General features: G+C 38.1%; 1 protein-coding gene across 4 annotated transcripts in view; it reads right to left on the bottom strand.

The window, feature by feature from the left end:
- Nucleotides 1-26,766, bottom strand: part of FRYL (FRY like transcription coactivator) — a 259,607-nt gene that overhangs the window by 19,948 nt on the left and 212,893 nt on the right. For all 4 annotated transcript variants that reach the window (XM_035005015.1, XM_035005016.1, XM_035005017.1 and 1 more), the window contains 9 exons: nucleotides 22,892-23,062; nucleotides 20,673-20,813; nucleotides 17,018-17,215; nucleotides 13,748-13,909; nucleotides 13,547-13,621; nucleotides 13,035-13,211; nucleotides 8,146-8,349; nucleotides 7,381-7,548; nucleotides 1,313-1,566 (listed from right to left, as the gene is read on the bottom strand). In XM_035005015.1, the coding sequence (XP_034860906.1) occupies nucleotides 1,313-1,566; nucleotides 7,381-7,548; nucleotides 8,146-8,349; nucleotides 13,035-13,211; nucleotides 13,547-13,621; nucleotides 13,748-13,909; nucleotides 17,018-17,215; nucleotides 20,673-20,813; nucleotides 22,892-23,062 (1,550 nt within the window). The remainder of the gene's footprint in view (nucleotides 1-1,312; nucleotides 1,567-7,380; nucleotides 7,549-8,145; nucleotides 8,350-13,034; nucleotides 13,212-13,546; nucleotides 13,622-13,747; nucleotides 13,910-17,017; nucleotides 17,216-20,672; nucleotides 20,814-22,891; nucleotides 23,063-26,766) is intronic.

Here is a 26,766-nt window from a genome sequence, read left to right as displayed (position 1 = left end):
ATTTAGTAGGGATGCACTACTCTATTTCAATCTTCAATACTTGGCCAAAGTCCCTAATTTGGCTTCAGCCTTTTAGAAAGCCCAATAGTTGAAGATCTACCTCCACATCATTTCTGGCATCCCTGACTTTGTGTATGATGAATGAATGAGTGATTGCAGAGGTTACTGCCGTCCAAATCGGTAATATGAACAAGGTGTGTCACCAAGATGGTTAATGTCTGAATGTACACTTTCAAATACAGGAAAATATTCTAGGTATACTGAAGAGTGAAAATCTCCTTCTGTGTTGTATATGTTAAAACTCTATTATCACTTGATGGGGCGCCTGGCCGGCTCAAGTTGGAGGAGAATGCAACTCTTGATCTCAGGGCGTGAGTTCAAGCCCCATATTGGGTGTAGAGCTTACTTAAACACACACACACACACCCTCACACCCACACACCTCTCTTAGCACTTGAAATACAAATGAATGGTTTTTATTTTAAGAGTGAAACTCTGAAATATTTGATGATTAAAAATAATTATCAAGGAGCTTGAAATTATTGAATGGGGAAATAGATACACGGACAGTGCGTCAAGCTAGATAGCTTTATAAAGAACATTATTTTGAGCAGTATTTATAAAACTTAAATAAAAGAAAAATAGTAGATATTATATCATAATTCTAATCATTATAGAACTGTTTGGTTTACACATTTCATAACAGCCACCAAGATTTCTTCTAAGAACTATATGCAATAATTGATTACTCAATTTTGTTAACCCATGAGTGAATAAAATGCCCTCTCTGGGAATTCTTGATACTTTGCAATAATAATATATTTTGAATGTATGGAACATAAACATTTTAAAAGGAGTAATCTAACATCTGACAGTACCAAGAAATGATCACTTCTGCCCATTTTGTAAGTCAAACTTTACAATTCTGACCACTGATGAGGAAACTATAAAATAATTTTTTGGATAGATTTCACATTTATTTTAGTATCACATAAGTTCATCCCATGATTTTAATACTTGGCTCTGGCCATGGCCTAATATTGATTTTAACAACTGGCCATTTGGTATTTCACCAAAATAGGTATTTGGTGTAGAATGTTGCTCACTATGCTTTGTTTCTTCTTTAAACAAACTGAAGGTCAATAATAGAAAATAAACCCATCACAGTCATTTTTTTTTAAATGAAGGCGGTATGATTATAGGCTAAAACACAGAAACAAAAATAAGTAAACTGGAATAGAGCGTCATATTTGGGAGGGGCTCAGATGGAAAATATCACCTCATTCTAGTGTTTGTGATACCATATTCTCACCTAGACAGTCCAGAGAAATCAGCTTCTTCTTCTTCACATCGTTCATCTAGTTCTTTCAAAGCTAAGGTAACATCTTCTTCACAGATTGACTCAGGGTAGCTTTCGGGAGCTAAGGGCTCTGGCATGTCAGTGTCTTCTAAGTCCAGAATCCCCCGACACACAAGAGAATCCTGCTGTTCTTGAATTATGTATGAACCTTCATCTTCAACAAAGTTTGTAATAGCCTGTTCCTCCTTTAATACTGAACTTGTATCCTGTAAATCAATCACATTTTTTATCAAGTTTAAAAATATTAGAAATTAAAAAAAATTTTATTTCAAGTTTTTGTTTAAATTCTAGTTAGTTAACATATATAGTAAAATTGGCTTCAGAGAATTCAGTGATCTCATCACTTACATACAACACCCAGTGCTCATCATAACAAGTGCCCTCCTTAATGCCCAGCACCCATTTAGCTCATCCCCCCACCCACCTCCCTCTATCAACCCTCAGTTTATTCTCTGTAGCCGAGTCTCTTATGGTTTGCTTCCTTCTTTCCCCCCTTCCCCTATGTTCCTCTGTTTTGTTTCTTAAATTCCACATATGAGTGAAACATGGTATTTGTCTTTCTCTGACTTAATTTTGCTTAGCATTACACATTCTAGCTCCATCCACATCATTGCAAATGGCAAGATTTCATTCTTTTAGATGGCTGATTAATATTCCATTGTATATATACCACATCTTCTTTATCCATTCATCACTCAATGGGTATTTTGGCTCTCTCCATAGTTTGGCTATTGTTGATAATGCTGCTATAGACATCGGGGTGCAGGTACCCCTATGAATCTGTATTTTTGTATCCTTTGGGTAAATACCTAGTAGTGTAATTAATTGCTGGGTCATGGGGTAGTTCTATTTTTAACTCTTTGAGGAACCCTCATACTGTTTTCCAGAGTGGCTGCACCAGCTTGCATTCCCACCAACAGTGTAAGAGGGTTCCCCTTTCTCTGCAGCCTCACCAACATCTGTTGTTTACTGAGTTAATTTTAGCCATTCTGACAGGTGAGGTGGTATCTCATTGTGGTTTTGATTTGTATTTCCCTGATAATGAGTGATGTTGAGCATCTTTTTCATGGGTCTGTTGGCCATCTTTATATCTTTTTTGGAAAAATACCTGTTCGTGTCTTCTGCCCATTTCTTAACTGGATTATTTATTTTTTGGGTGTTAAGTTTGGTAAGTTCTTTATAGATTTTGGATATTAACCCTTTATCAGATTTGTCATTTGCAAATGTCTTCTCCTATTCCGTCAACACTAATTTTAATGGACATGTATATTTAATTGGTTTGAAAATAAGCACTAATGGCTCAGTTTTAGAGGAGTAAAGATCAGCTCTTTTCAAAGGTGCTTAGTCCTAAGTTACTACTTAGTTGTGTGGTAGCTTCTTTTCTTCTTGGGTCAAAGTGGGATTTTTCTTCCAAAACATGAAAAGGAAGTGAAACAGCCCTTGACCTTAGACCAGTCTGGGCCTCAGTTTATACATTTGTAAAATTCATCTATAACATAAAATGAGTGAAGGATTTTGACCAGATTCTGGGCTGGGTGCTCTGGGATAAATCAATAACTATCTACAATTAGTTTACAACCTAATAATGGGGTTAGTCTAATATGCAAATAATAATCATCTAGAGTACATTAAGTGTAAGGTAAATATTATGAGTAATATACAAAGGACTACTGGTACTCAAAAAAGGGAAAAATCACAGCTAGTTGAAGCATGGAGACTAGTCTCTTTGGAGGAAACAACATATGATGAGTTTTGACAAAGATGGGTTAGTGATGGTGTCACGGACTGAATGCTTTTATCCCCTCAAAATGCCTATGTTGAAACCCTAACCCCCAATGTGGTATACCAGAATATAGGGCCTTTGGACGGTGATTAGGTTCTCAGGAATGGGATGAGTGCCCTTACAAGAAGAGGCCAGAGAGCCAGCTAGTTCTTTTTTCTCCCATGCGAGGACACAGCAAGAAGGGCTACCAGGAAGAGGCCTTCCCCACACAATGAAATCAGCTGGCAACTTGATCCTGGACTCCTTGGCCTCTAGAACTGTGAGAAGTAAATCTCTATTGTTGATAAGCTACCCAGTTTCTGGTGTTTTGTACTAGCAGCCCAAGCGGACCAAGACAGCATTATCAGGGAAGAGGACTTAGAAGACAGGAATGGCACAGAAACGTGGCAGGAGAACATGAAGGCTATTACGGGAACACTGGCCTGGAGTTAGTGAAGCAGGGAAGGGAGCAAATTCTGACTCTGCACGGAACAGTACTTTTTAAATAATATAGGACAATCATTCCTTAATAATTCCAAAAACTTATATTCAATACACTCTGTTTGCATCGGAAACTTTTTAAAAAGAGATTTGGCCATTTAAAGTGGTAAGCATTAGTTATTTGGAGAGATAGTTTATGTGATAGTGTTAGAGATATTTCTACACCTAGAGATTCTATTAGCATTAATCTTTCCCTCTACATCGATTTGAATATACCATGTTGAAATAACCCACCAAATTTCTAAATGTCCTCACTTTTCATTAGTTTATACTTGTATTTGGTTGACATTTCTTACTGAATAATAATTAGAAAATAGATGTTTTATCTGTAGTTATTAACATATACTATATGCCGAAATTTTCTAGGAACACCTAGATTTCATGAAGAGAGTGCTTTTGGGCTAATGGAATGGATTCCACTGTTATGTGCACATTATGAGAATCAAATTTTCTTGAACTTTATCTTATGATGCCTGTATGTACACATAGCCCGTCCCCCCATTACATTCAAAGATTCATGTCCTATTAGAAATAATTTCTGCCATCCATGAATTGGTATCTAAACTATTCTAAATACTAGAAGAAATTCCTCTGTGAAGTTTTCTCTAATAAAAGCAAGTGAAGAACTTAATCCCTTAACAGCTCAGAGTGTAATTTATATATATTACAGAGAAGAAAGGAGCAAATGGCTCTGAAGTTTCTGTCATGACATGAAATGCGTTGGCCTCTTCTGTTTTATCTTCCTGATATTAACATAATTTAAGGGGAAAAAAACTCTCAGACAATTCTAGGAATGGATTCTCCCTTTAATTCAAAGTATTTCACCCATTAAAATTAATTCCTCTTCTTAAGAAGTTGCTTTAAAAAACAGAATTATGGTTTTATTTCATTATCTTGGTGTTTTCATGCTTTTTAAAAAAGGACAATTTGAGGTCATTTGTCCCATCTGGCATACTAGGGAAAAACAAGTTAGGCTAAAATACCTAATATTCTCCTGAGGACAGCCATTCTTTTGGTGATAATTTTAAAGTCAACAGAACTGTTTCTAAATGAAATACTATGGTTTACGAATATCTCCTTCATCCTCATTCACCTGTGTCACAAAGCTTATAGCGAAAATGAAACCCACGACTGGAACAGGAAATAAACCCAGTAAAGTGAAGTGTTTTTCCTTTAGGAAAAGAAATAGATCATCAGGAACTTTATAGTGCCTTGGAAACAAGCCATCAAATACAGTCCTGTTGGATGAATGGCTGTCCCATCTGAAATAACACAGTTCCCCATATATATGGAAATACATGTGAATTTCCAATTTATTTCCAATAAATGAGTGATTTCTATCAGAAGTTTACTGTGATTATAGCTATTTTAATAACCAAAAATAAAAGACTTCCCATTTGTCAAGTAAACAAAATGACAACACAAAACCATTAACCTTACTGCTTTTGTTAAGAAGGTATTTCTAGTATCAGTCTGTTTTCCATTGTTTCTAGTAAGACCTTTTTACATGCTATGATCCAAACCAGACACAGTTGATAGATTATTAACTAGGAATTAACACTCACATAAAAAGCCTCCCCACAACTGAAAGGAATACAGTCTACTTACAGTGCATCTCTAAATTGGTCAGTTCTCTCCTGGAAACATTTCTCATTTTGTGCACTCTTCCTTCAGGCCCCATTATCTCTTGCTAATTTTCTTCTGGTTTATCTCCCCATCTCAGTCTCCTCCTGCCCACCCTCCACACCTCCGACAGAAAGACTTCACTAAAACACAAACCAGACTGTGCCTTCCCCTGATGACAGGCGCCTAGACCGCAAACTCCACATGACGGGTACTACAACTTCCTTTCCTTTTTCCACACACAAAAAGAGAGATTTTAAAAAACAAAATCAGATCGTATCCCTCTTCTGCCTAAAATCCTCCAATGCTTACCTGCTATGTGGCTCTAGGTCCCCCCCACCAACTCCTCTACGCAGCCCCTCCTGCTCACCGTGCTTCAGCCTCATTGGTGGCCTGCTCTTCGGCTACACCAGGGCCTTTGTAGCTGCTGCCCCCCCAGCCTGGGATACCCTCCCTCCACACCTCTTTGTCACTTAGGTTTCACCTCAAATGCCACCCTTTCTTTCTCACAATTCCACATTACTGTTAGTTTTTCTTAGTATGACTACGAGGATGATCACCTTCTGATATATTATTTCTATTTTCTTTGTCTTACCTGTTTATCATTCCTTTTACTACAATTAAGCTCCATAAAACCGGGAGCCTTTGTTCCACATGGCGCCATATGCCCAGTGCCCAGAATAGCGACCAGCAAAGCAGTAGGGGCTCCATAAATATGGGTTAAATCACTGAATACTTGCATGCCCTGTATGCTCATCTAGGTATCTGGCACGGTGCTTGTCAGACAACAGGTATCTCTTGAAACAATGAAAATTCATGGCTTTTGATCATCCTGAGGTCAGTCTAAGTCTTCAGTATGGCATGGAGGACCCCGTCTCATCTTAGACCCTAACCATCTCTCCTTTTTCTCCTCCTATTTCATTCTCTAGAAATACTCAATTTCCTGCTGTTACCTGAATAGCCATGTTATATCATGCTGCCATGTCTTTCCACATGCTGTCCCTCTGCCTGCAATGTCCCAGTTGCCATGAGGCCTGTCCTTTACCACCATCACCCCAATGTACAGCTCATCAGTCTCTCCTGAGGTTTCACAAAAGCCCAGACATGGCTGTTAAGTTTCTTACATGGAAATGTAATGCCTTTTTTTTTTTTCCCCCAACCTTCTCTGTCTTCCTTAATAGACAATGCACTCCCTGAGAGTAGGGGTCACCATACCTTAATTCATCTTTCAAGCACCTAACTCAGTGCCTGGCATATAGGAAAATCTCAATATTTGTTGAATTATCTAAACTTAAGCCATACTAGCCATATATTTTTAAAAAATGCCAAAATGCCTTCATCTCAAACTGTGGTTACTGTTAAAAATGTAAAATACACTATCAGCCTAATAAGAACACGAGAATTCAACTAACTAAAATAATGAGATCTAGCAACATTAATTTGGTTAACTGTGAAAAAAATATTTTCCTAATACTTACCAAAGCATTAAAGCACATATGACAGAACTGTAGCAATTGTAGCTTAAAAAAAAAAGAAAAAAAGAGTATCTATAGTAATCTTAAGGAAAAAAAACACTAAGAAAACTAATACTTACTTATTTTTGGGGTCAGTCATTAGCTTGGAATCTGGCTTACTTCTCACAGGCCTTTCCAAAAGTCATAATACTAGTAGTTCCAAAGTCTTTTTAAAAGGTTTCATTTAACCAACCACTAACACAGCTGGCCTGAGGTTTTAATCCCAATCATAGCACCAATCACATGAACCCAAACACAAAGCAGAAAGAGAAGAAAAAACAAAAGCGGTCCTTCAAAGAAGATACAGTGCCAAAGAAGATGCTCACCATCCCCAGAGAAGCGTCTGTACATTGACCTAAATCACTCTGCAACACCAAATGCTCATTCAGAACACTCACGATTATTTTTAACCTGTAGGTCATTTCCTTAATCCAGCAACTTTTTTTTAATTATCAGACTTGACTATTTCATTTAAAGCAACCTGACAGGTTAGAAATACTGTCAACAAATCAAATCATTAGTGTATCAGGTGAAAACGCTTTTGAAAGAAAAGCACGGGATGTAACAGAGTGCTAGAGAGAGCCCAGATTGGCCATGCACCAGCCCGCCTTTCGCCCCACCTCAGGCAGCTGGCTGTTAGCGGTATCTAGAGAAGCCTCCAAGCTTGGGGTCTCATCTCGGATTTGAAGCACTTCTTCGGTGGAGACGCTGCCCGTGGAATCTTGCGACTGAAGAAGTAAATCGGGATGGTCTGGTATCGTTTCATCCGCAGCACCGTCGCTGTTCAACTAAAAGGAGAAACAGTAAAGTAAGGAATTCATTCACAAATCAGTGATGGTCACAAAGGCCACAAGGAACAGATTCTAGATCATCAGATATTTTGGGAGCTTCGTTAGAAAGAGCTTCTTTGACTTTGTAAAATGACCTCTGCCCTCCCTTCTGTCTACGACGGAATCGGTGCCGTTGATACGAGCAGCTACCCGTTCATGCAGGGTAAATGTCACCGAACAACTACCAACGCGGAGGAGCTCCATGTGACCACGTTCACCTGGAACTGAAATTCGTATTTTTTGTCCTAGATCTTATTTTTTTAATTTATGTTTTTAATTAACATACAGTGTACTATTAGTTTTAGAGGCAGACTCGCCATCGCCAGGAGAGGAGGGAACGGCCTCAGCTGCTAAGGGGTGTGCAGCATCAACGTAGATGCTTCGTTCTGTCAGGAACAGAACACTCCCCTAGCAAGGCAATTTGGTATTTTCATTTCAGCACGTGCATTTTACCCAAAGTGAAATGAAAATCAGGAAAATCAAGCAAGAGTAATCACTAAATCGGAAGTTAAGAGGAAGGCAAGACCAACTTCGCTCTGGAAGGTGACTGTTTACCATCTGCGTGCGTGAGAGTATCTGGCTTGCTGTGAGCGCTGCCTCCTCTTCTGACGACTCATCTGTATCCTCCTGGTTGGTCAGGTTCAGGCTGGGCGTGCTGCTGGAGCATTGGTACTCCTGGAGGGACGGAGTGTCCCCCTTGTCGATGCTATCCAGTGAGCGCCTGCGGACTCCCCAGTTGAAGTTGTCCATACTTTCACCCTGGAAAAGTCAGACATGACTTCTAAGACCCCAGACACATGTGAATATAGTCAACATAATACACCAGGAAAACATGAACCAAGATGAGAAATACTTAATGCATCCTCATAAGCAGAGTTTCAATCAGCCCTTCAATTTCTCAAAACTTTTAAAACATCATTAAATATTTATACTTAAAGAGGTCAAAGATTTGGCTGAGCCTGTTTTAACTAAATAATTTTCTTGACTTTCTATCTTGCATGACTGGGGACCAACTAAACCTACAAGCTAGGCCATTTCTATTCTAACACACAAACACAAAGGAGACCACGAAGAAGACAAATACATCACAAATGACAACACATAAACAGTCCACAACACCAGGCTGCAACTTACCTGCAGTTCCTGGTTAGCAAAAAGGAAAACACACAGAATTAGAAAGAACGAAGACAAACATTTAAATATACACTACACCTTGGGGGGAAAACTCTTTGTGATTTCTCAAACCCAAAGACTGATTCAAGCTCTGGATTAAGCTCGGAGTAGGAAGCCAACATGTGATTCAAATTACTTTTTTATGCAAGATATATTATGAAGAAGTCAGAGACAGACACTTAAAACAACATTTCTATGATACACTTTGGCAACACAAACTTTAAGAAAATCTTCAAAATTTACATGGATTTAATACTTGATACAATGCAAAACTGACTTAAAATACCCACATTCAGTTGACAACATACAGGGTCACAATTATTTTAGTCTGCAGGATGGTTCTGGCTAAACCCATTTCTTGCTATAAAATAGTTTAAAATCAAGATCAAAACATAACCTTTTACAACTTCAGAAGGTCAAGAGGAAATAAGACAGATTTCAATTTCATGCCTTTTATGGATTTATATAAGTTATGTTTCTGTTACTCTAAACTGATCCTCCTTTTGCAAGGATGTAATTCTTATATTCTCTCTTAAGCCCTGATATGACAAATTACAATGAGTTGGCCAGCAAAACAGGATTTATTTGTGTTCCTTTTTACTCAAGAGGGACTGTCCAAAATAGAGGTTTTCAAATCCTTTTGTTTAATAAAGAAAAGGAATACTTCTTTCTTTCCTTTTTTTTTTTTTTAAGATTTTATTTATTTGAGAGAGAGAGCACAAGCAGGGGGAGTGACAGAGGGAGAGGGAGAAGCAGGCTTCCCGCTGAGTAGGGAGCCCGATGCGGGGCTCGATCCCAGAACCCCGCGACCATGACCTGAGCTGAAGGCAGATGCTTCACGACTGAGCCCCCCAGGCACCCCAGGAATACTTATTTCAAATGAGATTCAAAATGGAAGTCAACTGTGCAAAACTGATGAACAAAATCCAGGCTGCTCTGGTTGAAAAAAGGTAGCCAGGAGCTCTGCCCACTTGGCCCTTGGATTTCTCCCCATTTCTCAGGCTGTTAGAGGCCCTGCAGGTCAAAGTTTGAAAAGCTATCTTCCTACAAGGTATTTCAAATATTGTTATGTAGCATAGCACAGAGTAAGGGCAACACACGACAACAGCCCTCAGTCTTTATTTGGTGAATGAATGAATATACACGGGGAGCTTTCAAGGTTGGGGGTATTTTAGAAGTTTAATTAAGAGTTCCATTTGTTTTGTAGCAAAGTGTTTCCTATTACCATGTTTTAAGCAAGACTATATTTAGGTTTTAAAGATTTGCCTAATTATGAGGCATAAATTAACACCACTTTCCCCAAATCACTGACTTCAATTAAAGAAAAAACTACATTAAACATCTTTAATTTGACTAAGGTTCTATTCAAAAGCCATATTTACTGGGGCGCCTGGGTGACTCTGTTGGTTAAGGACCAGACTCTTGACTTCAGCTCAGGCCATGGACTCAGGATCATAAGATCAAGTCCTGCACTGGGCTCTGTGCTGGGCATGGAGCCTGCTTGGGATTCTCTCTCTCTCTCTCTCTCCTTTTCCCCCCACTCTCCCTCTCAAAAAAAAAAAGAGCCATATTTATTACTATTGACGTTTTAGGGTATGGGATGAACTTGGAAGCATTTATAGAGTTCTTAAAACAAACAAACAAACAAAATAAATAACCTTACCATTACAAACATGTCAAGAGCCTGTCTGCCTTTAGAAATTTTAAACTCTCAAATGAAAAAAAGTCAATAACTACAAAAGAATTTGGAAGCTGCTCATGCCCTTGAGGTAGGGCAGCAGGCCTCTTGAATCCATCACACTTTCTTGCCTGATTATTCAAGCCAGTCCTACTTCCTACAACATGTTTTTCAAATTGGGGATGTGAAATCAATTTTAGAGGGTGATGACCTGCCATTTTGGAAAAAAAAAATGAAAGAGAATAGGAAACATCAGTATGCATATTAGATAGAGTAAGGCTGCATTTTTTTTTTTTTAAGTAATCTCTATGCCCAATGTGGGGCCCAAACTCATGTCCCCAAGGTCAAGAGTCACATACTCCACTGACTGAGCCAGTCATTTATTTTAGAGAGAGAGAGAGAGAGACAAAGAAAGAGAGAGAGAGAGAATGCTTGAGCAGGAGGATGGGCAGAGGAAGATAATCTGCAAGCAGACTCCCTGCTGAACATGGAGCCCCACGTGGGGCTCCATCCCAGGACCCATGAGATCATGACCTGTGCTAAAACCAAGAGTTGGAGGCTTCACCGACTGAGCCACCCAGTCACCTGAAACTTTAATTTTAAATGTATGTGTATTTAAATTCTTGGACATGATATAAAAATGTATTAACTATGCATTATGGTTAAAAAAAAAAACCACTTTAAAAGCCACTGCCCTACGAGGTGCTGAATAATACTTGTTTTGGGGCTCCCGTGTTCATTGGGAACATGTCAATGGTGAGCCATTCCACAGAATCCGGTATAGCTCCCAAGCTAGTGCAAAGGCATTTGGTTCGACCCTAAGCCACCATGTGCATATCCTCCCATGTGCAGGGGAGGCTGAAGCACAGAGGAGGACCTCCCTAAACTGGTCTCTCAGCAGCTACCACTGTGACATGGCTCAGGCCATTACGTTTCATTCCCCCTCACCTATTAGAGCCAAAGGAAACATCCCTTCATGAGGGTTAATGAAGGCATACAATTATATATGAGTGACTTTAAATTTTTTTTTTTAAAGAACTTTTTTTTTTTTTTTTAGATTTTATTTATTTATTTGACAGAGAAAGAGATAGTGAGAGAGGGAACACAAGCAGGGGGAGTAGGAGAGGGAGAAGCAGGCTCCCCGCTGAGCAGGAAGCCCGATACGGGGCTCGATCCCAGAACCCTGGGATCATGACCTGAGCCGAAGGCAGACGCTTAACGACTGAGCCACCCAGGCGCCCCGAGTGACTTTAAATTCTTTGAAGAAAGGTATCTCAACTGACATGGTATGGGTACTAGATGACAAGGCATTTTGGGCTTCTCAAATACAGATATTTATAAAAATTTTAGAATGCACATTTTTCAAACCCATGTGACATAAACGTTTCAGGTTTAGGAGTTCCAAGTTTAGGGGACTGAGCTACAGGAATAGGTCCCTAAATAGCCTAACACAATCGGGACGATCCTGTTCTCTTTGCCACAATGATTGTTTCAGAAATTGGCAAATGTCCCTGTTTGGCCCAATAATATGATGGGAAGTGTGCTAAAAACATTTAGGAGAGCAACTTCTTCACTTCTTCAGCACAAGAGCATCTCTGAAGTGACCCTCACTTGCTCTGAACACTGCTGCATGTGGACATAACCATCTGGCAGAGACTTGCAGAGAAATAATCAGAGACCTCACTGAGCCATATCTAAGTAAGCTCTACCTCTGGCCTATCTCAGGTCTGTAAGCTAGTAAGTCCACCTTTTGAGTTAGATTTTCCATCTCGAAATCATCTGAACTGACACACAACTATCAACTTAATCTGGACTGAATCAATTTAGAGGAGAAAGCCCTCTGGTGCTAAATGAGATGAGTCATTTGAGGGAGTTGGCTATGTCATGAAGAAGAAAATGGTGAGGACATCACAGGTAGAGTATCGGTCGCTTGCCACAGGAGAGAGTTCTGGAGAGCCGAAGCCTTCGTAATCATGTAAGTTCATTTAACTTAATTTAGTGTAAGCGTTTGTACTTATACTTTAAAATGGTGTTTAATAAATCTTAATATATTTTTTTTTACCATTTTGCTGCGTATTAAATTGTTTAGCTCATGCAAAACATTTAAGTCTAAGCACACCCTAAATTAAAGACCTACTTTGGAAGAAACCCATTTTTCACTTTTTATTTTCTGGGGAAAAAATTAAAAATTAGATTTCCTCTTTCCTCTTTTGTTTCAGACTACTTCTGCTACTGACTAATTGTACTAGTCACATTTGTTCCCAATTTAGATTTTTACCTCCTTTTTTAAAAAAAATTTTATGTATGTCTGTATATGTGTATACAGTTTCAAGTTTTTATTTAAATTCCAATTAGTTAACATATAGTGTAGTATTAGTTTCAGGGATAGAACTTAGTGGTTCATCACTTCCATACAACACCCAGTGCTCATCAGAAGTGCCCTTCTTAATCCCCATCACCCAGTTAACCAAACTTTTACCTTCTTCACCTTACACTGACCTTAACAAGTAATGGTCCTACGGTCAAATCCTTAATTCTTATACACTTGCAACTGCAAACTATAAATATGATAATGGAGAGCCCACATCCTTACCTCTGCATCTTCCAATTCAACATCTAAAAAGTCAAAATCCTTAAAAACGCCAAACTGTTGTTCACTGCTGTTATCCTCCACGACGACTTCTTCCTCCTGGATCATGTCTTCTGTTGTAGAAATCAGGCTGGTCTGTTGGTCCCCGACTTCCAAATCCTCATTAGAAGAAAACACAACCTGACCCCCGGCCAAAGAGAAAGAAAGCAAAGCCACCCGTCAGCTTCGTCACTCTGCGTCTGAGGTACTGGTGCCCGAGAGAAGCCCCCACAGGCCTCCTTGGTCGATGAACTCAGAGCTTTAATCTGGTTTTCATGCTACCGTCTAACCGGCTGAATACTTCATTACCATAACTGCCAAGCACCACAGAGACAAGTAATATCTTTTTCACTCTTAATTAATGCCATAAAATAAGGGAAGTTAGAAAAGGCAAGCAAGAAGCTGGAGTAATTTGCATTTCTTCATGGAACAAGAGGATTTTTAAAACCTTTACACATGCCATTGTGATTACTCACTGATGGATTCTTTGGAAGGCCAGATTCTGGACCACAGAGAGAAAGCACATTCATTAGCTTTTCTCTTGTTCTTCGCTAAGGAAAAAAAAAAAAAATTCAAAGGTTAGGATCACCAATAAGTAAGGCAAATTCTCAAGCTGTCATACATACAACAAAATTGATTCTTCTATAAATGTTCACTTTTGATGGTTTTTTATGTACCTGTGATAACTGTGGCCTTTTCCAACTAACGGGAACCAAGGCGTTAGAATTAGAACCAGAAGAAGTGGAGGAAGTACTCCTGGTAACGGCAATAACTTTCGGTTTCCCATTCCTCCCAGCTGCGCTAGGCTGGTCGCCGTATTTGTTTCCAATAATTGGTGTCTGCATAGAGACAAAAATGACAGTGTCTGACTCAGATATTTCAGCATTAAAGAACTGGGAGTGTATCTACGAGGACTTTTTTTTTTTTTCTTACAAACAGAAACAACAAAAGGTGAAAGATTACTTAGCATGAAGTAGATGTTACAAACATCAAAGGTAATAATGTCTTTTTTAAATTTATTTTTTAAAGTTTATTTATTTATTTAAGTCATCTCTACACCCAACGTGGGGCTCAAAATCACAGTTCTGAGATCAAGAGTTGCATGCTTCTCCAACTAAGCCAGCCAGGTGCCGCCCATGATGTCTTCTTTTTTTCTTTTTTAGTCAGAAGACTTCACTTTATTGAAAATGACTCTCTGAGAACCCTATCAGAGAGCTTATTCCTATCTATCTATTTATTTATTTTGGTGGGCAGCAAAGTTTATTGAGCAACAGTATAAAGCTCCCCAAGAGGAAGGGGACCCAAGAGGGTTGCCCAGCTTATTCCTATTTTAAACAGAGATCTGCTTTCTTTAAGAACCACCACCTCCTCATCTTCCCCCGCCGATGATTATAAAATATATCCTCTTTGAAAGCTCAGAAAATATTAAGATGATCTTTAAAAAACTACCTGTAATCTTATCACTCAGATTTAACATCTATTAACATTTTGGTGTTCTTTCCATGCGTATTGCTGTATGTGCTTCAGTAAGGTGCTTTTGCAAATATTCAAGCTAAGTAACAACTCCAAAGAGGAAGGTATCTATGTAGCTTCTTACCACAGTCTGATGTATAACACGTTTCCAAATTTTTATCAGTAAAAATTCTATGATTATCCAAAACTCATTTATATTTACTCTGGCTTTGTGAACTGTCTTGCATTTGCATTTGAAAATAACAGTCAAGCTTATCTGCATGTCATACAAGTCCCTTTATGACGTGGTTCCTGCTTATCTCCCTGACATCACCTTTTACCACACCCACCTGAACTTGACACTCGAGCAAAACTGAACTTGCTACTGTCTTCCAAACAAACCATGTTCTTATGGATTTATGTTTTCGCACATGCTGCCCCCTTTGCATGGAATATTCACCAACCAACCAAACCCGTGATCATCTTTTAATGGGGACTCCAGACTTCCAAGGAGGCCTTCCCTGATACCACATATCTGGGTAATTATATGTGGACATTTGCCAGGTGTTGGTGACTTGTTTATGTGGCTGTCTTCCCTACACATGAGCTCCTCCACTATCTCTCCACTGCCTACACACAGCAGGTACTTAGGAATTTTGATGAAACAAATTGAAATTAAGCATATCAAGTGTTTTGAGAATTCTTACCACTGCTTTAGACAAGATACTTCGGAACAGGAAAGCCCAGTTTCTCCATCATATCCTATGCTACGTATTCCGTGACAGAATTTTGATATTAACTAAAAAATTAGCAATAAACATAGTTCCTTTCTATCTAAAAAACGTAACCCATAAAGCTTGGGACAAATTCTAATACCAGGGCTAAACAGCAAAAAAAAATTTTTTTAATCTATGTGATCCTGATCAATACAAAAGTGATCAGATCTTCCATTTTCATTGTTCTCAACTTCCTTACAGTACTTGTTCAGTAACTTCATTCTTGAGAAATTCCTTCTTTGGCTTCTATAAGATGATTTTAATGGCTCCACAGCCAATAAGAATGGGTTCAGGTGCTGGAAAAAAAATTGGGGGTTCCCAACAAGGGTCAAAAATTTTTATGTGAGATTTGTGTTAAATATGTGACATAATAAAGGGCCCAGTTTCCTTCTGCACTGGGGCCCTGCATCTCTAAAGTATCAGGCTTCTCAGGTCTTAGTTTATTTTATTTATTTATTTATTTATTATTATTTTTTTAAAGATTTTATTTATTTGAGAGAGAGAGAATGAGAGAGAGCAAGCACATGAGAGGGGGGAGGGTCAGAGGGAGAAGCAGACTCCCTGCCGAGCAGGGAGCCCGATGCGGGACTCGATCCAGGGACTCCAGGATCATGACCTGAGCCGAAGGCAGTCGCTTAACCAACTGAGCCACCCAGGCGCCCCCTTAATTTATTTTAGTTTTACTTTTCCTTTCACGATTTTAACTGTCCATTTCTAAAACACTGAAAACCTTACATTGTTACTTCCACCCAAGTTTTCCTCTAAAACTTCAGATCTTAAAATCGAACTGCCTACTAGGCAGCTCCACTGGTATGAGTCTTAGCATCAGAGTTGGTATAGCCAAGACTGACCTCAGCACCCTCCCCTTCCAGCTAAGATCTGTTCTCCTTGCCTTTTCATTCTCTCTGAAAGGCATCAACATTCATCTAGTTGGCAAAGTAACTGTCCTTGATGCCTCTTCCTCACTTAGTACCTCCTCTCCTTCCCATGAAATCCTGTTTAGGACTTCCTTAGTCTTTTTGAAAACCATCCCGACCCTCTTCATTTCCTCCGCAAATGCCTAGAGACATTCCAACATTGTCTTCTAATTATTTTAGTAGATTCCTTATTGACTTCCCTCTCTTCCACCCTGGTCTATTTTTCCATCCTGTTGCCAGAGGAAACTTCCCAAAATGCAAATCCTACTATTTCCACTCCAGTTAAAAATTCTTTAAAAGCTTCTACTGCTTCAAGACAAAACCATCTTGTTATGATGCATGCAAGATCCTTACGATCTTGCCTCTTCCTGTGCCTTCAATCTGGTTTTCAGATTGGAATCTGGAATTTCAAATTGGAAATTTCCAGAACACCATGCTTTCTTACACTTACAAGGCTTCATTCATACATGCTGCTCTTTCTTGCATTAATCTTCTCTCCCCAACTCCCATATATGCCCGTCCAGGGTTACTTTATCTTTCAACACTTAGATCAGGTTAGATATACATGCTGTATTTTCCTAAAGTACTTCTAATGACTTCCAACCAAAGCACTTATCACAATGTTTATTTACCCATTTCCCCAAGAGTCTGTAGGCTTTCCCTAAGTACAGGGCCTTTCCCCACCCCCACCCCATTTTCACAGCACCTATCACACTTCCTACTGAGTATGAGCTTAATCAACACTTGTTGAATGAGAGAATGAATAAATGAACAAATGAAAATTTCTCACAGAGCACCTTACCTCAGATATATCAAAATGAAAATCTAAGGTCTTCCCAGGCAACTCCTTAGAGACATTATTAAAAATCTTGGTGAAGGATATTTCAGAAGAACCTATATCTCCTCCATAGGTCTTGGGTATATCATTGGGTACAACAAGACTTGCAGAGCGAGACACCACCAGTTTTAATATGTTAAGGGCTTCCTTCCAATAAGGACTCTGGTTTAAAAAAAATAAGACATGTAAAAGTTACAAATATATATTTAACTAAGAACAAAAATGTAGTGTACACTGTAAACAATGAAAATATTGTTTCTATAAAAACTTTTGTAAAACATTCATTTTTACTTTAAGGCCCATAACAGAGGGTCTGAGTTACAACAGGTAAGAAAATTATTTTTCTACGGTCAGATTTATGAGACATCATATACATAATAATGCTACCAACTCAGAATACCTTGCATTTCTCTTAATATAAAGTGCTTTGTAAATATTAATTTAGAAAGTCTAAATAGTAATCTCACAGTAGTGGTAAACAAAAGGGTTGTATATATGTGAACTTTCTAGATGAATGAAGTTATGGCTTTAAGACTCCAAACTTCAAATATTTTAAATCTTGGAGACAATTTTTAATGCGTATTTTTTTCAGACGTAAAAATATTTTAAAAAACTAAAAAAAATTTAGATTTTTCTTGATGACCCAAGCCCAAATCTGAATGGTAGGATTGGTATGATTCCTAATTTTGATTAATCGTTACAACTAAAGTGATGTTCTCAGGCGTTACTGAGTTGTATAGGGTGAGTTTTTTTCCCCTATATATGTGGCTACATTGCCATCTGATTGGCCCTCGGGACTACAAAGAGGCCAGGTTGAGTTATTGAGGTCTTTATTTTTCTGCTTTTAGTTTTGTGTATTTTTACCAACATAATTTAAAAATGATTTACATGGGGGCGCCTGGGTGGCTCAGTTGGTTAGGCAACTGCCTTCGGCTCAGGTCATGATCCCGGAGTCCCGGGATCGAGTCCCGCATCGGGCTCCCTGCTCGGTGGGGAGTCTGCTTCGTCCTCTGACCCTATCCCCTCTCATGTGTTCTCTCTCTCTCATTCTCTCTCTCTCTCAAATAAATAAATAAATAAAAATCTTTAAAAAATAAAAAATAAAAAAATAAAAATGATTTACATGACCATGACAGATATTTGTAGAGAAGAATCAATTTTTTTCTTTCTTTTTTTTTTTTTTTCCAGAGAGTGTGTATGGGGAAGGGGGGGGGGGGGGGGGGGGGGGCAGGCAGAGGAAGAGAGAGAGAGAGAGAGAGTCTCAAGCAGGCTCCACACCCAGCATGGAGCCCCACACAGGGTTTGCTCTCAGAGTCAGATGCTTAACCAACTTAGCCACCCAGTTGCCCAAAGAAGAATCATTTTTTTTTTTTTTTAAGATTTTATTTATTTATTTGAGCCAGAGAGAATGAGAGAGAGGGAGAGAGCACATGAGAGGGGATAGGGTCAGAGGGAGAAGCAGGCTCCCTGCCGAGCAGGGAGCCCGATGCGGGACTCGATCCAGGGACTCCAGGATCATGACCTGAGCTGAAGGCAGTCGCTTAACCAACTGAGCCACCCAGGCGCCCCAAGAAGAATCATTTTCTAATGAAGAATTTACAGTATTTTTTTCCCCCATCTATTGAAAAGCATACACATTAAAAAACTGTTTTTTTTCCCCCTGACTTATGGTAACAAAATCACACCTCAGTCTTGTGTCCTACATACTGTGTCACAGGTGACCATTCTGAGGGGGAAAATGCCACTAAAATGACAATAACAAACAGCAAGTGAAAAATCTTTGGCAGAACTGAGTTATCCAATTTATTTAATAACATCTTGATATGAGGACACCTAAAGCACAAAATATTCAATAATTATAAAAATGTCCACATAGATATTATGACATTTTAAGCACATACTTCATTGTAAAAAAAAAAATTAAAAAAGTAGTTTATATTTAACAAAGTTATGACATTTTTTTTGACAGAAATAATTAGAAGCTCTGAACACTGTAAAAAGTTAAAACTTCAGGGATGTTTCTATAAATTATATTGGTAGTTGTGCTTGAAATATAAAAGATTATCAGGAGGAGTTCAATTCTGTGAAATGTTTAATGTTTGAATAAAGCAGAAGTCACTAACTGTGAAAGACCCATCAGCTAAATACGACTTCGGTCCATACAAAATTTAAGAAATTTGGGTCATTTTGAAATTAGGAGATTTTAAAGAAAAACCCACATTTCCAGCTTCTCTTCAAAAATTACAAGTTCTCGCCACACTGGATCTGTCCTCCACCATGGCAGCCATTAGGGGAAGCTAAGTTGTGCTGTTCCTTTTAGACGGGGAATGTGCCATTCACTTAGAAATCTATGCCCTCTTATGACCACCTGCTTGCCCAGTGGATATGTGAGCTTGTGGTTCTGAACATAAAGAAATGCATCTGCATTTTATAAATTAGTAGTTCAATGTGGTATGTGTCTCTGTGGGAGATGCAGCAAATATTTGATGAGTTAACTTCTTTACGCCTTAAGAAGAAAAGAGAAATGTGCTTTAGAAAAAAAAATATAATTGTTTGGTGAAGTATTACTCATTGAGAGAGAAGATAGGATAAACGAAAGAATCTTAAATTTTTTGATTATTTGCATTCACCGACTGTCAAGGGAATTTTATTTTTATTTATTTATTTTTAAAGATTTTATCTATTTGAGAGAGAGAATGAGAGAGAGAGAGAGAGCATGAGAGGGGGGAGGGTCAAAGGGAGAAGCAGACTCCCTGCCGAGCAGGGAGCCCGATATGGGACTCAATCCTGGGACTCCAGGATCATGACCTGAGCCGAAGGCAGTCGTTTAACCAACTGAGCCACCCAGGTGTCTGTCAAGGGAATTTTAAAAAGAATTTGATTACCTAACAGGATAATGGAAACCAACACAGTTTTATTACTTTCAGTATGAGCTAAGACAAAAACTCATTACTAGCCAAGTTATTTCCATTTGTAAGTTTTGCTTTAGTGAATGCAATTATAACTGCAGTAGAAACAAGATATTAATCTGTTAAGGCTCTTAAACAGTTTGTTCTCTTTCAGAAGTTGTATCCACAATACTGATCTGCTCAGCAAGGCCTTTCTTAACAGATAATTCAAAGGTGAAATTCAGTATAGACCAGACTGACTTGTCATCCTTTACATTAAATCAAGTTTGATTTTCTTTCTAAAGACCTGGGCTCCTGTATCAGACACAGAAAGCAAGTCTAAAATACAGACTCTACGAAGAGCTCTTCTGTTTCCAAAAGTGCTCTTTGTTCATTATGTAGAATCTGGGTAGTGGCAGGAAGGCCCAGAAGAGTCCCAAGCGTCCTGCCCAGAGGTGGGGAGAGCTGTGTACATTCTTTCTAGTCATTCCTGAAATGCATATTCACAGATGTAATGATTAATCACAATTAGGAATCATGCCAATTGTACCTTTCAGGTTTTGCTTTTTTGTCACTTACATTATGAACATTTTTTCCATGTCGTAAATATTCCTGGAAACATGACTTATGGACTAACTACTTTCTACTCTAGGAACTTCAGAGTGTTTTTTTATGATTAAAAATGGTTCTGCAACGAATAAATTCTATACATAAATTTTGTGGTCACTCACCTGTACATATTTGCCAAGAATCTTTATGATCTCCAGATTAAACTGCTTGACTGGGGCAGCAGAAAGGTCAATGTGACTCAAAAGACTATAGATGATCTGTAGTAATGACTGCTGCATGCTGGACAATCCTTTCTCTAACAGCTAAAATAATATTAAAAAGTATACTTTTATTAGGTTAAGGAAAATTCAGCATTTATGATGTTGAAAAACATAATAGATTTAATCCATGATTTTATGGTTAGATGATTAGAAATCCAGAGACTAATAAATAATAAAGATAAAAGATACTGTCTATTACTGTTACTTGTCTTTGGTTCAGAAAAGATCAGTAATAACTTCTCATTTTATTTATTTATTTTTTATAACTTCTCATTTTAATCTTAGTTTTTTCTTTCATTTCCTTAACTAATTTAAGTTGACCATCATTTAACCATCAGTTAAGAAAAAAAACCATCATCACCAAAGAATAACTATCCCCAAATCATTCATACCAGGCACACCTATTAGCTACATCATCTTGGACAAGCTTCTTAACCTCTGAGCCATGATTTTTTTAAAAATAATAAAGCAATCATGTGGCACCTGGGTAGCTCAGCTGGTTAAGTGTCTGCCTTCGGCTCAGGTCATGATCCCAGGGTCCTGGGATCGAGCCCTGCATCGGGCTCCGTGCTCAGCGGAGAGCCTGCTTCTCCCTCTCCCTTCCCCCATCTCCCTGCTCGTGCTCTGTCAAATAAATAAATAAAATCTTAAAAAAAAAAAAAAAGTAATCATACTATCTAAACTTCATATTTTTTGCAGGGCAATTGAAGTTAAATATATGTAGTTCTAAATATATGTAACTAGTCTCAGTACTGTTGTTAGCAATAATTTCAGAATTAATAATAATAATAAAACAAGGATAACTTACACTGAGGGTAACATTCGGGGCAAAGCACTTTCTCCACAGACTGAAAAACAGTCACCATATGTGGTACAGATCCCATGACCCCAGGATGGGAGAACCAGTGCTACTTTAGTGGTGAGCTTGATGGCCACCAATGTGAAGCTGGTCTAAGGAGCTTGACTTCAAAGCCAATTAAGGAACAGGCTTAAGAAGTTAGCCTTGGTTTTATATTGGCTCTTGTCCTAAAGGTTTAGGTATAAGATAAACCTAGAGACTTGCATTTATTCAGGTTAAGAAGCTGCTACACAGATCATTCCCACTGTCAGCTCTGCTTTGTTTTGTTTTTTAACATTTTTTTTTTTTTTTTTTTTTTTTAAGTACTCTCTACACCCAACGTGGGGCTCGAACTCACAACCCTGAGATCAGGAGTCTCATGCTCCACTGACTGAGCCAGCCAGGCGCTCCCCCATCATCATCTCTCCTAAATCTAAGGTTGATGGGAACAAACCTATCAAAGCAACACCTTAAAAATGCACACCAGTCCTAAAGCATTTTATGAAAGTCTACATCTGTGACATAGCTAGGTTAAACAGTGTTATGGGCAATATTTAAAATGTTTATTGAGTTATGAATAATTTCTTTTAAGCTTATTCAGTGTTTTAGGTTTAACTTTTAGAGGTCAAGTTTTAAAAAGGAAGGTATCACTTTATAATAAGCTGACAAACATTTTTAGTGACTAGGACTTTTTGAGATTCTTTGTGGATATCACTCAATAATTTACTTTTTTAGGCATGAAGTTAGTTCCTCAACAAATACTAACTTTCTATGTTGTTGTAGGGCTAGTGTTTTTATAATTCCATCTTTAGCCGCCCAAATCATGTTTTAGATCAGGAAGCAAATATATCATCAAAATAAGAACCTACTCAGCAGAAATGCCTTTGTATGCTGTATTATTCTAGAATGGATTTCAAAGTCAGGAACTAATTTTTTTAGAAGCAAAACGTATAACCATCGTCTAGGATCAAGACTACTGAAAACTCATTTTTTATTTGAAATAAAGGTGAAATTTACATTTTGAGTTTTTTGTCACTTAAGGACTGAATGAGAAAATAAACACTACAAATGGAAAAAAAAAAGCCTTTATACTTGAAAGTATACTTTATACTTTCTTTATACTTGAATTACCCATATTTTCCTTTAAAAAAGGATGTTATCTATATTCACTTTCAAAGACAACTTGAAGATTAGTATCAGTACTGCTTCTAGAACTAAGACCACTTGAAAATTTTGCCACAGAACAGTTAAAAAGTACTTTTTTTTCTTTTGGTAAATTTACCTCTGCAAGATAAGTCACAAGATTAAATGTAGTATCTGAGAAGGAGTCATGTAGATATCTACATACGACATTGATCCAGTTAGAACAGTCTCTGGAATACGTGTGTGTACTGTACAAGCTCATCATGTGAGCCAGATTGACAAGTGCTGGGCATTTTTCTTCGGCACACACCTAAAAAACAAAGAAAATAATTTCACTCAATAATTTAGAGGTAGATGTTGAAGCTTTAATGCATTTTCTTTAAATACAGTAGAAAAGTTGAGAGAAAAAAGCACAAGGCATTCGTAAGAGAATAACTTAATAGGTAACATGGAATGATTAATAGGTTGAGAACTGCCATGGGTGTTAAATAGGACTTTTGTCCTACCAGCTGCCTCTGGTAAAACCCATACATGGTTTTGTAAATGCTACATATCATTTGTAGCTGTTTTGTAAAGAATTTTGTTTTGTAAAATCCCTATGGTGCGCAGTCACTAAACAGGCAGGCTCCGTGAGGTTCAGAGATGCTGAGCCAGAGCAGAAATGCTTTTGTCTCCAGCTCCCCTGGTTCTCTGAGTAGGGCAGTCAACTGCAGAGATGCTCACATGCGTGACACATTCAAAGAACTTCACTGGAGCTCTGATAAAACTCTGCGTTCTACCTCTCCAGAACATCCTGCATGACATCGTGCATGACAGCCTGCAGGTTGGACCCCAAATCGCCACAAGCTCCTAAGGTCCTTGGCCAGTAAGTTAAGGTCACTTCAAAATGTACTGACTTCCTAGAGTTTGTTTGATCCAGTATTATGCAACCTGAATCAATAAATGTTTGGGAGGATCTTACTGACCACGTGCACCTTGTCTGTTCCGAGTTGCTGGTGAAGGTATTCTTTAGCCTGCTCTAGGGGACACCTGAACAGTGCAGAACTGGAAAGGGGCCACCCTAGTCTTTTATCCCTGCCTATCACAGAGCTAGCACTGAAATTTTGTCTGGTTTTCCTTTTCCTCACTTATTCTACCATCTTACTGATGTTTTGTCTGTATTTTCACAAACTGCCTAGAGCACTTAGTAAAGAAAGTACCGTTGACCCCTGAACAACGTCGGGGGGCGGGGTGGGGTGTTCAACTGTGCGGGTCCACTTATATGCAGATTCTTTTCAATAAATACAGGATAGTACTGTACGCATATTTTCTCTTATGATTTTCGTAGTACCTTTTCTTTGCTCTAGCTTACTTTACTGTAAGAATACAGTATATGATACATGTAGTATAAAAAATATGTATTAATTGACCTGTTTACGTTATCGGTAGGGCTTAGAGTCAACAGTAGGATATTAGTAATTACGTTCTGGGAGAAGAAAACGTCATATGTGATCTTCAACAGTGCAGGGGGTTGGTGCCCCTAACCCCTGTGTTGTTCAAGGTCAACTGCAGAATATTACCTTTTAAAGTATATGTACTTTTCAACTTTCAGATGAATGTAACTGTTACTTTGATTCATCATGTGGACATTATCACTGGATAGGCCTGAAATAGGAAGGCATGCAAGGCTCTGCGGGCTATTAGCAGTATCTATCTTGTAAGTTATTTTATAAAATTGTTAAAAGCAGCTAGTTTCATGCATTACCCTTTTACCCATAAAACAGACGGGGTAAGAAGAAAAAAAAATTTGTTGATGTTTCTTATTTTGTATTTCAAAATATAATTAAGCATACTATTTTTAAAAATCACAAAATTTTATATTTTCACAACTTGTTATTTTTTAGGAATCATTTTAATATTTTAAAGTAAGTTCTTTAAAATTTTAAAGTATTTTTTTCCTGAAAAATAAATCATTCTTATAGAACTCTTATGTCCTCAAAAAATATTTTTTTAAAACATGATTTAAAAAAAAAAAACAACAAACACCTGTTGTTTAAGAGGAAGAAAATTCCTAGGAATAGATGCTGTATAATTTTATAGTAAAGACAATGGCTTAGATTTAATTTTGGAATTTTTGAATGACTAGGTTAAAGTATGACCCCAAAAGAGTGTGCGAACATTTTCAGCATACTATTTTTGCTATAATGAATAGCTAAAAAGGACAGGATGTCTTAAGTGTTGCCTCACTTTGAAGTTCTGTGCTCACCAAGGGCACAAACAGAACTGGGGATATTTGCATAATGAGGAAGCACATAATGGCAGAAAATTACTTTCAACAGTTTTAAGTGAGAGGATAATTAAGGAATCAATTTAATTCATATCCTGCAGGTTGCTGAAAGCAGAGGGAACCTTTTTGTCCTGCTCAACAGGAAGAAAACAGACTTAAAAACAATTTATGACTCATAGAAAGCTGTATTTGGTTTCTTAAAAACAAAAAGATATCTGGGAGTTTCCTGTGCTTTGCCTTGGTCCAGACAGCAGAGGCCTGACCCTGTGAGGGGCTTCCACATCCTTTGGGTCAGGCCAGGCTGGGCTCCTGTCTTGGGCCATCATTTGGCAGGAGGTTCTCCAACGGTGTCCCCTGCCATTCTAAATGCTCCTACTTCCCTCATTAAAGGACTCGGGGCTTTTTATGTTTTGAAATCCCGAAGTAAGCCAATATACTTTTTTCCCCTTTATACGTTCTTTCTTACCTCTCATGAAAAAAACCCAAAAACTTGTTTATGACATTCTTCTAATGATAGGTCATTAGAATATTAAAGTGAACAATATTTTAATAAATTATATCACTTTTAGACCTCAGTAATGCAAATGCATGTTGCTGGGTTTTTTTTAAGGCAATCGTTTTCAAAATTAAGATATGTTTCCACTAACTGTAACTCTTCTTTTTAAATACATGCTTTTCAAACGATTATGTTAAAAATCTCTCCGTATCTAATTTATTTAGCAGTGTAATCAGGGAGGGATTCAAGTGCACACTTTATTAAATATTACCTTGTCATTTATTAAATAGTATCTCTCAAGATAACAAAAAGGTTTCTATGTGTGTGGCTTCATGGGGATTCAAGGGGCTGGGGTAGCTCAGAGATGAATCTGCACTTGCAGGCGCTGGGATCCGGGCCCTGGGGAAGCGGGTGTTCTCTTTGGCTTTCTGCGTGCTTGCCCTTTCCATCTACTGTTGTGTTACTTGCTAAATGATCCGCAGCTTTCAAAAGGTTGCTCATATAAAAAAAAACTCTTCCAGAGAATTTCACTTGCTTATTCCCTTTTGTTGCAAATTTCTCTGATTTTTCTCCTCCTGTTTTAGCTAGGTTATCTTCTTTCTGCTGCTATTCACTCATCTCCCCTAGTTCAGCTAATTTCCTATTGTATGTACATGACTTGTGAATTTATAGAACTCCTTCTCATAACTGTTCATATTTTCAGTCTGTAAAGCCTTTTTTCCAAGACTCAATGAGTGACAGAAAAAAAAAGAAGAAAGAAAATTCAGAGTTAAGTTTAAGCAGAATGCGAGGTATTTGGGTTCTTCATTGTTCTTGAGAGGAAATTATTAAAAAATCATACTCTTTTTTAAAATTATGATGAAGAGCTCTAACACTTTCAAACAAATTTTAACAGATGATTTAAAAATCGGTACATTCCTGTTTCAGAAACCTTCAGAAGGAAAGAAAATAAGGGAAAGAAAAGAAGGAAGCCAGCAAAGAAAGATGAAGATAATGTTAAAAGGGAAAAGGAAAAAGTAAAGGGAGACAGAACTTGTGGAGTCACAGAATATACTATGCCCTCTACTTAAGACTCGGGGCCTTTGCACATGCAATTTCTCCTGCCTGGAAACCTAACCTCACCCTGCTCCCTAGGTTCTCGTCCAGGGATCTTATTTTGGTCATTCCTATTCAGCCTTCAGTGTCGAGGCAGACTTTTGCTCTCTGTGCCCCTGGAGTCCTATGCTTTCATTGCACACTTATCAGACTCTAG

This window comes from Mirounga leonina, unplaced genomic scaffold (genome assembly GCF_011800145.1).
Source record: "Mirounga leonina isolate KUSES-001 unplaced genomic scaffold, KU_Mleo_1.0 Mir_129, whole genome shotgun sequence".
NCBI classification, from domain to species: Eukaryota; Metazoa; Chordata; class Mammalia; order Carnivora; family Phocidae; genus Mirounga; species Mirounga leonina.
Note: the sequence above shows the minus strand (reverse complement) of the source record. Positions and strands in the feature narration are given on the sequence as shown.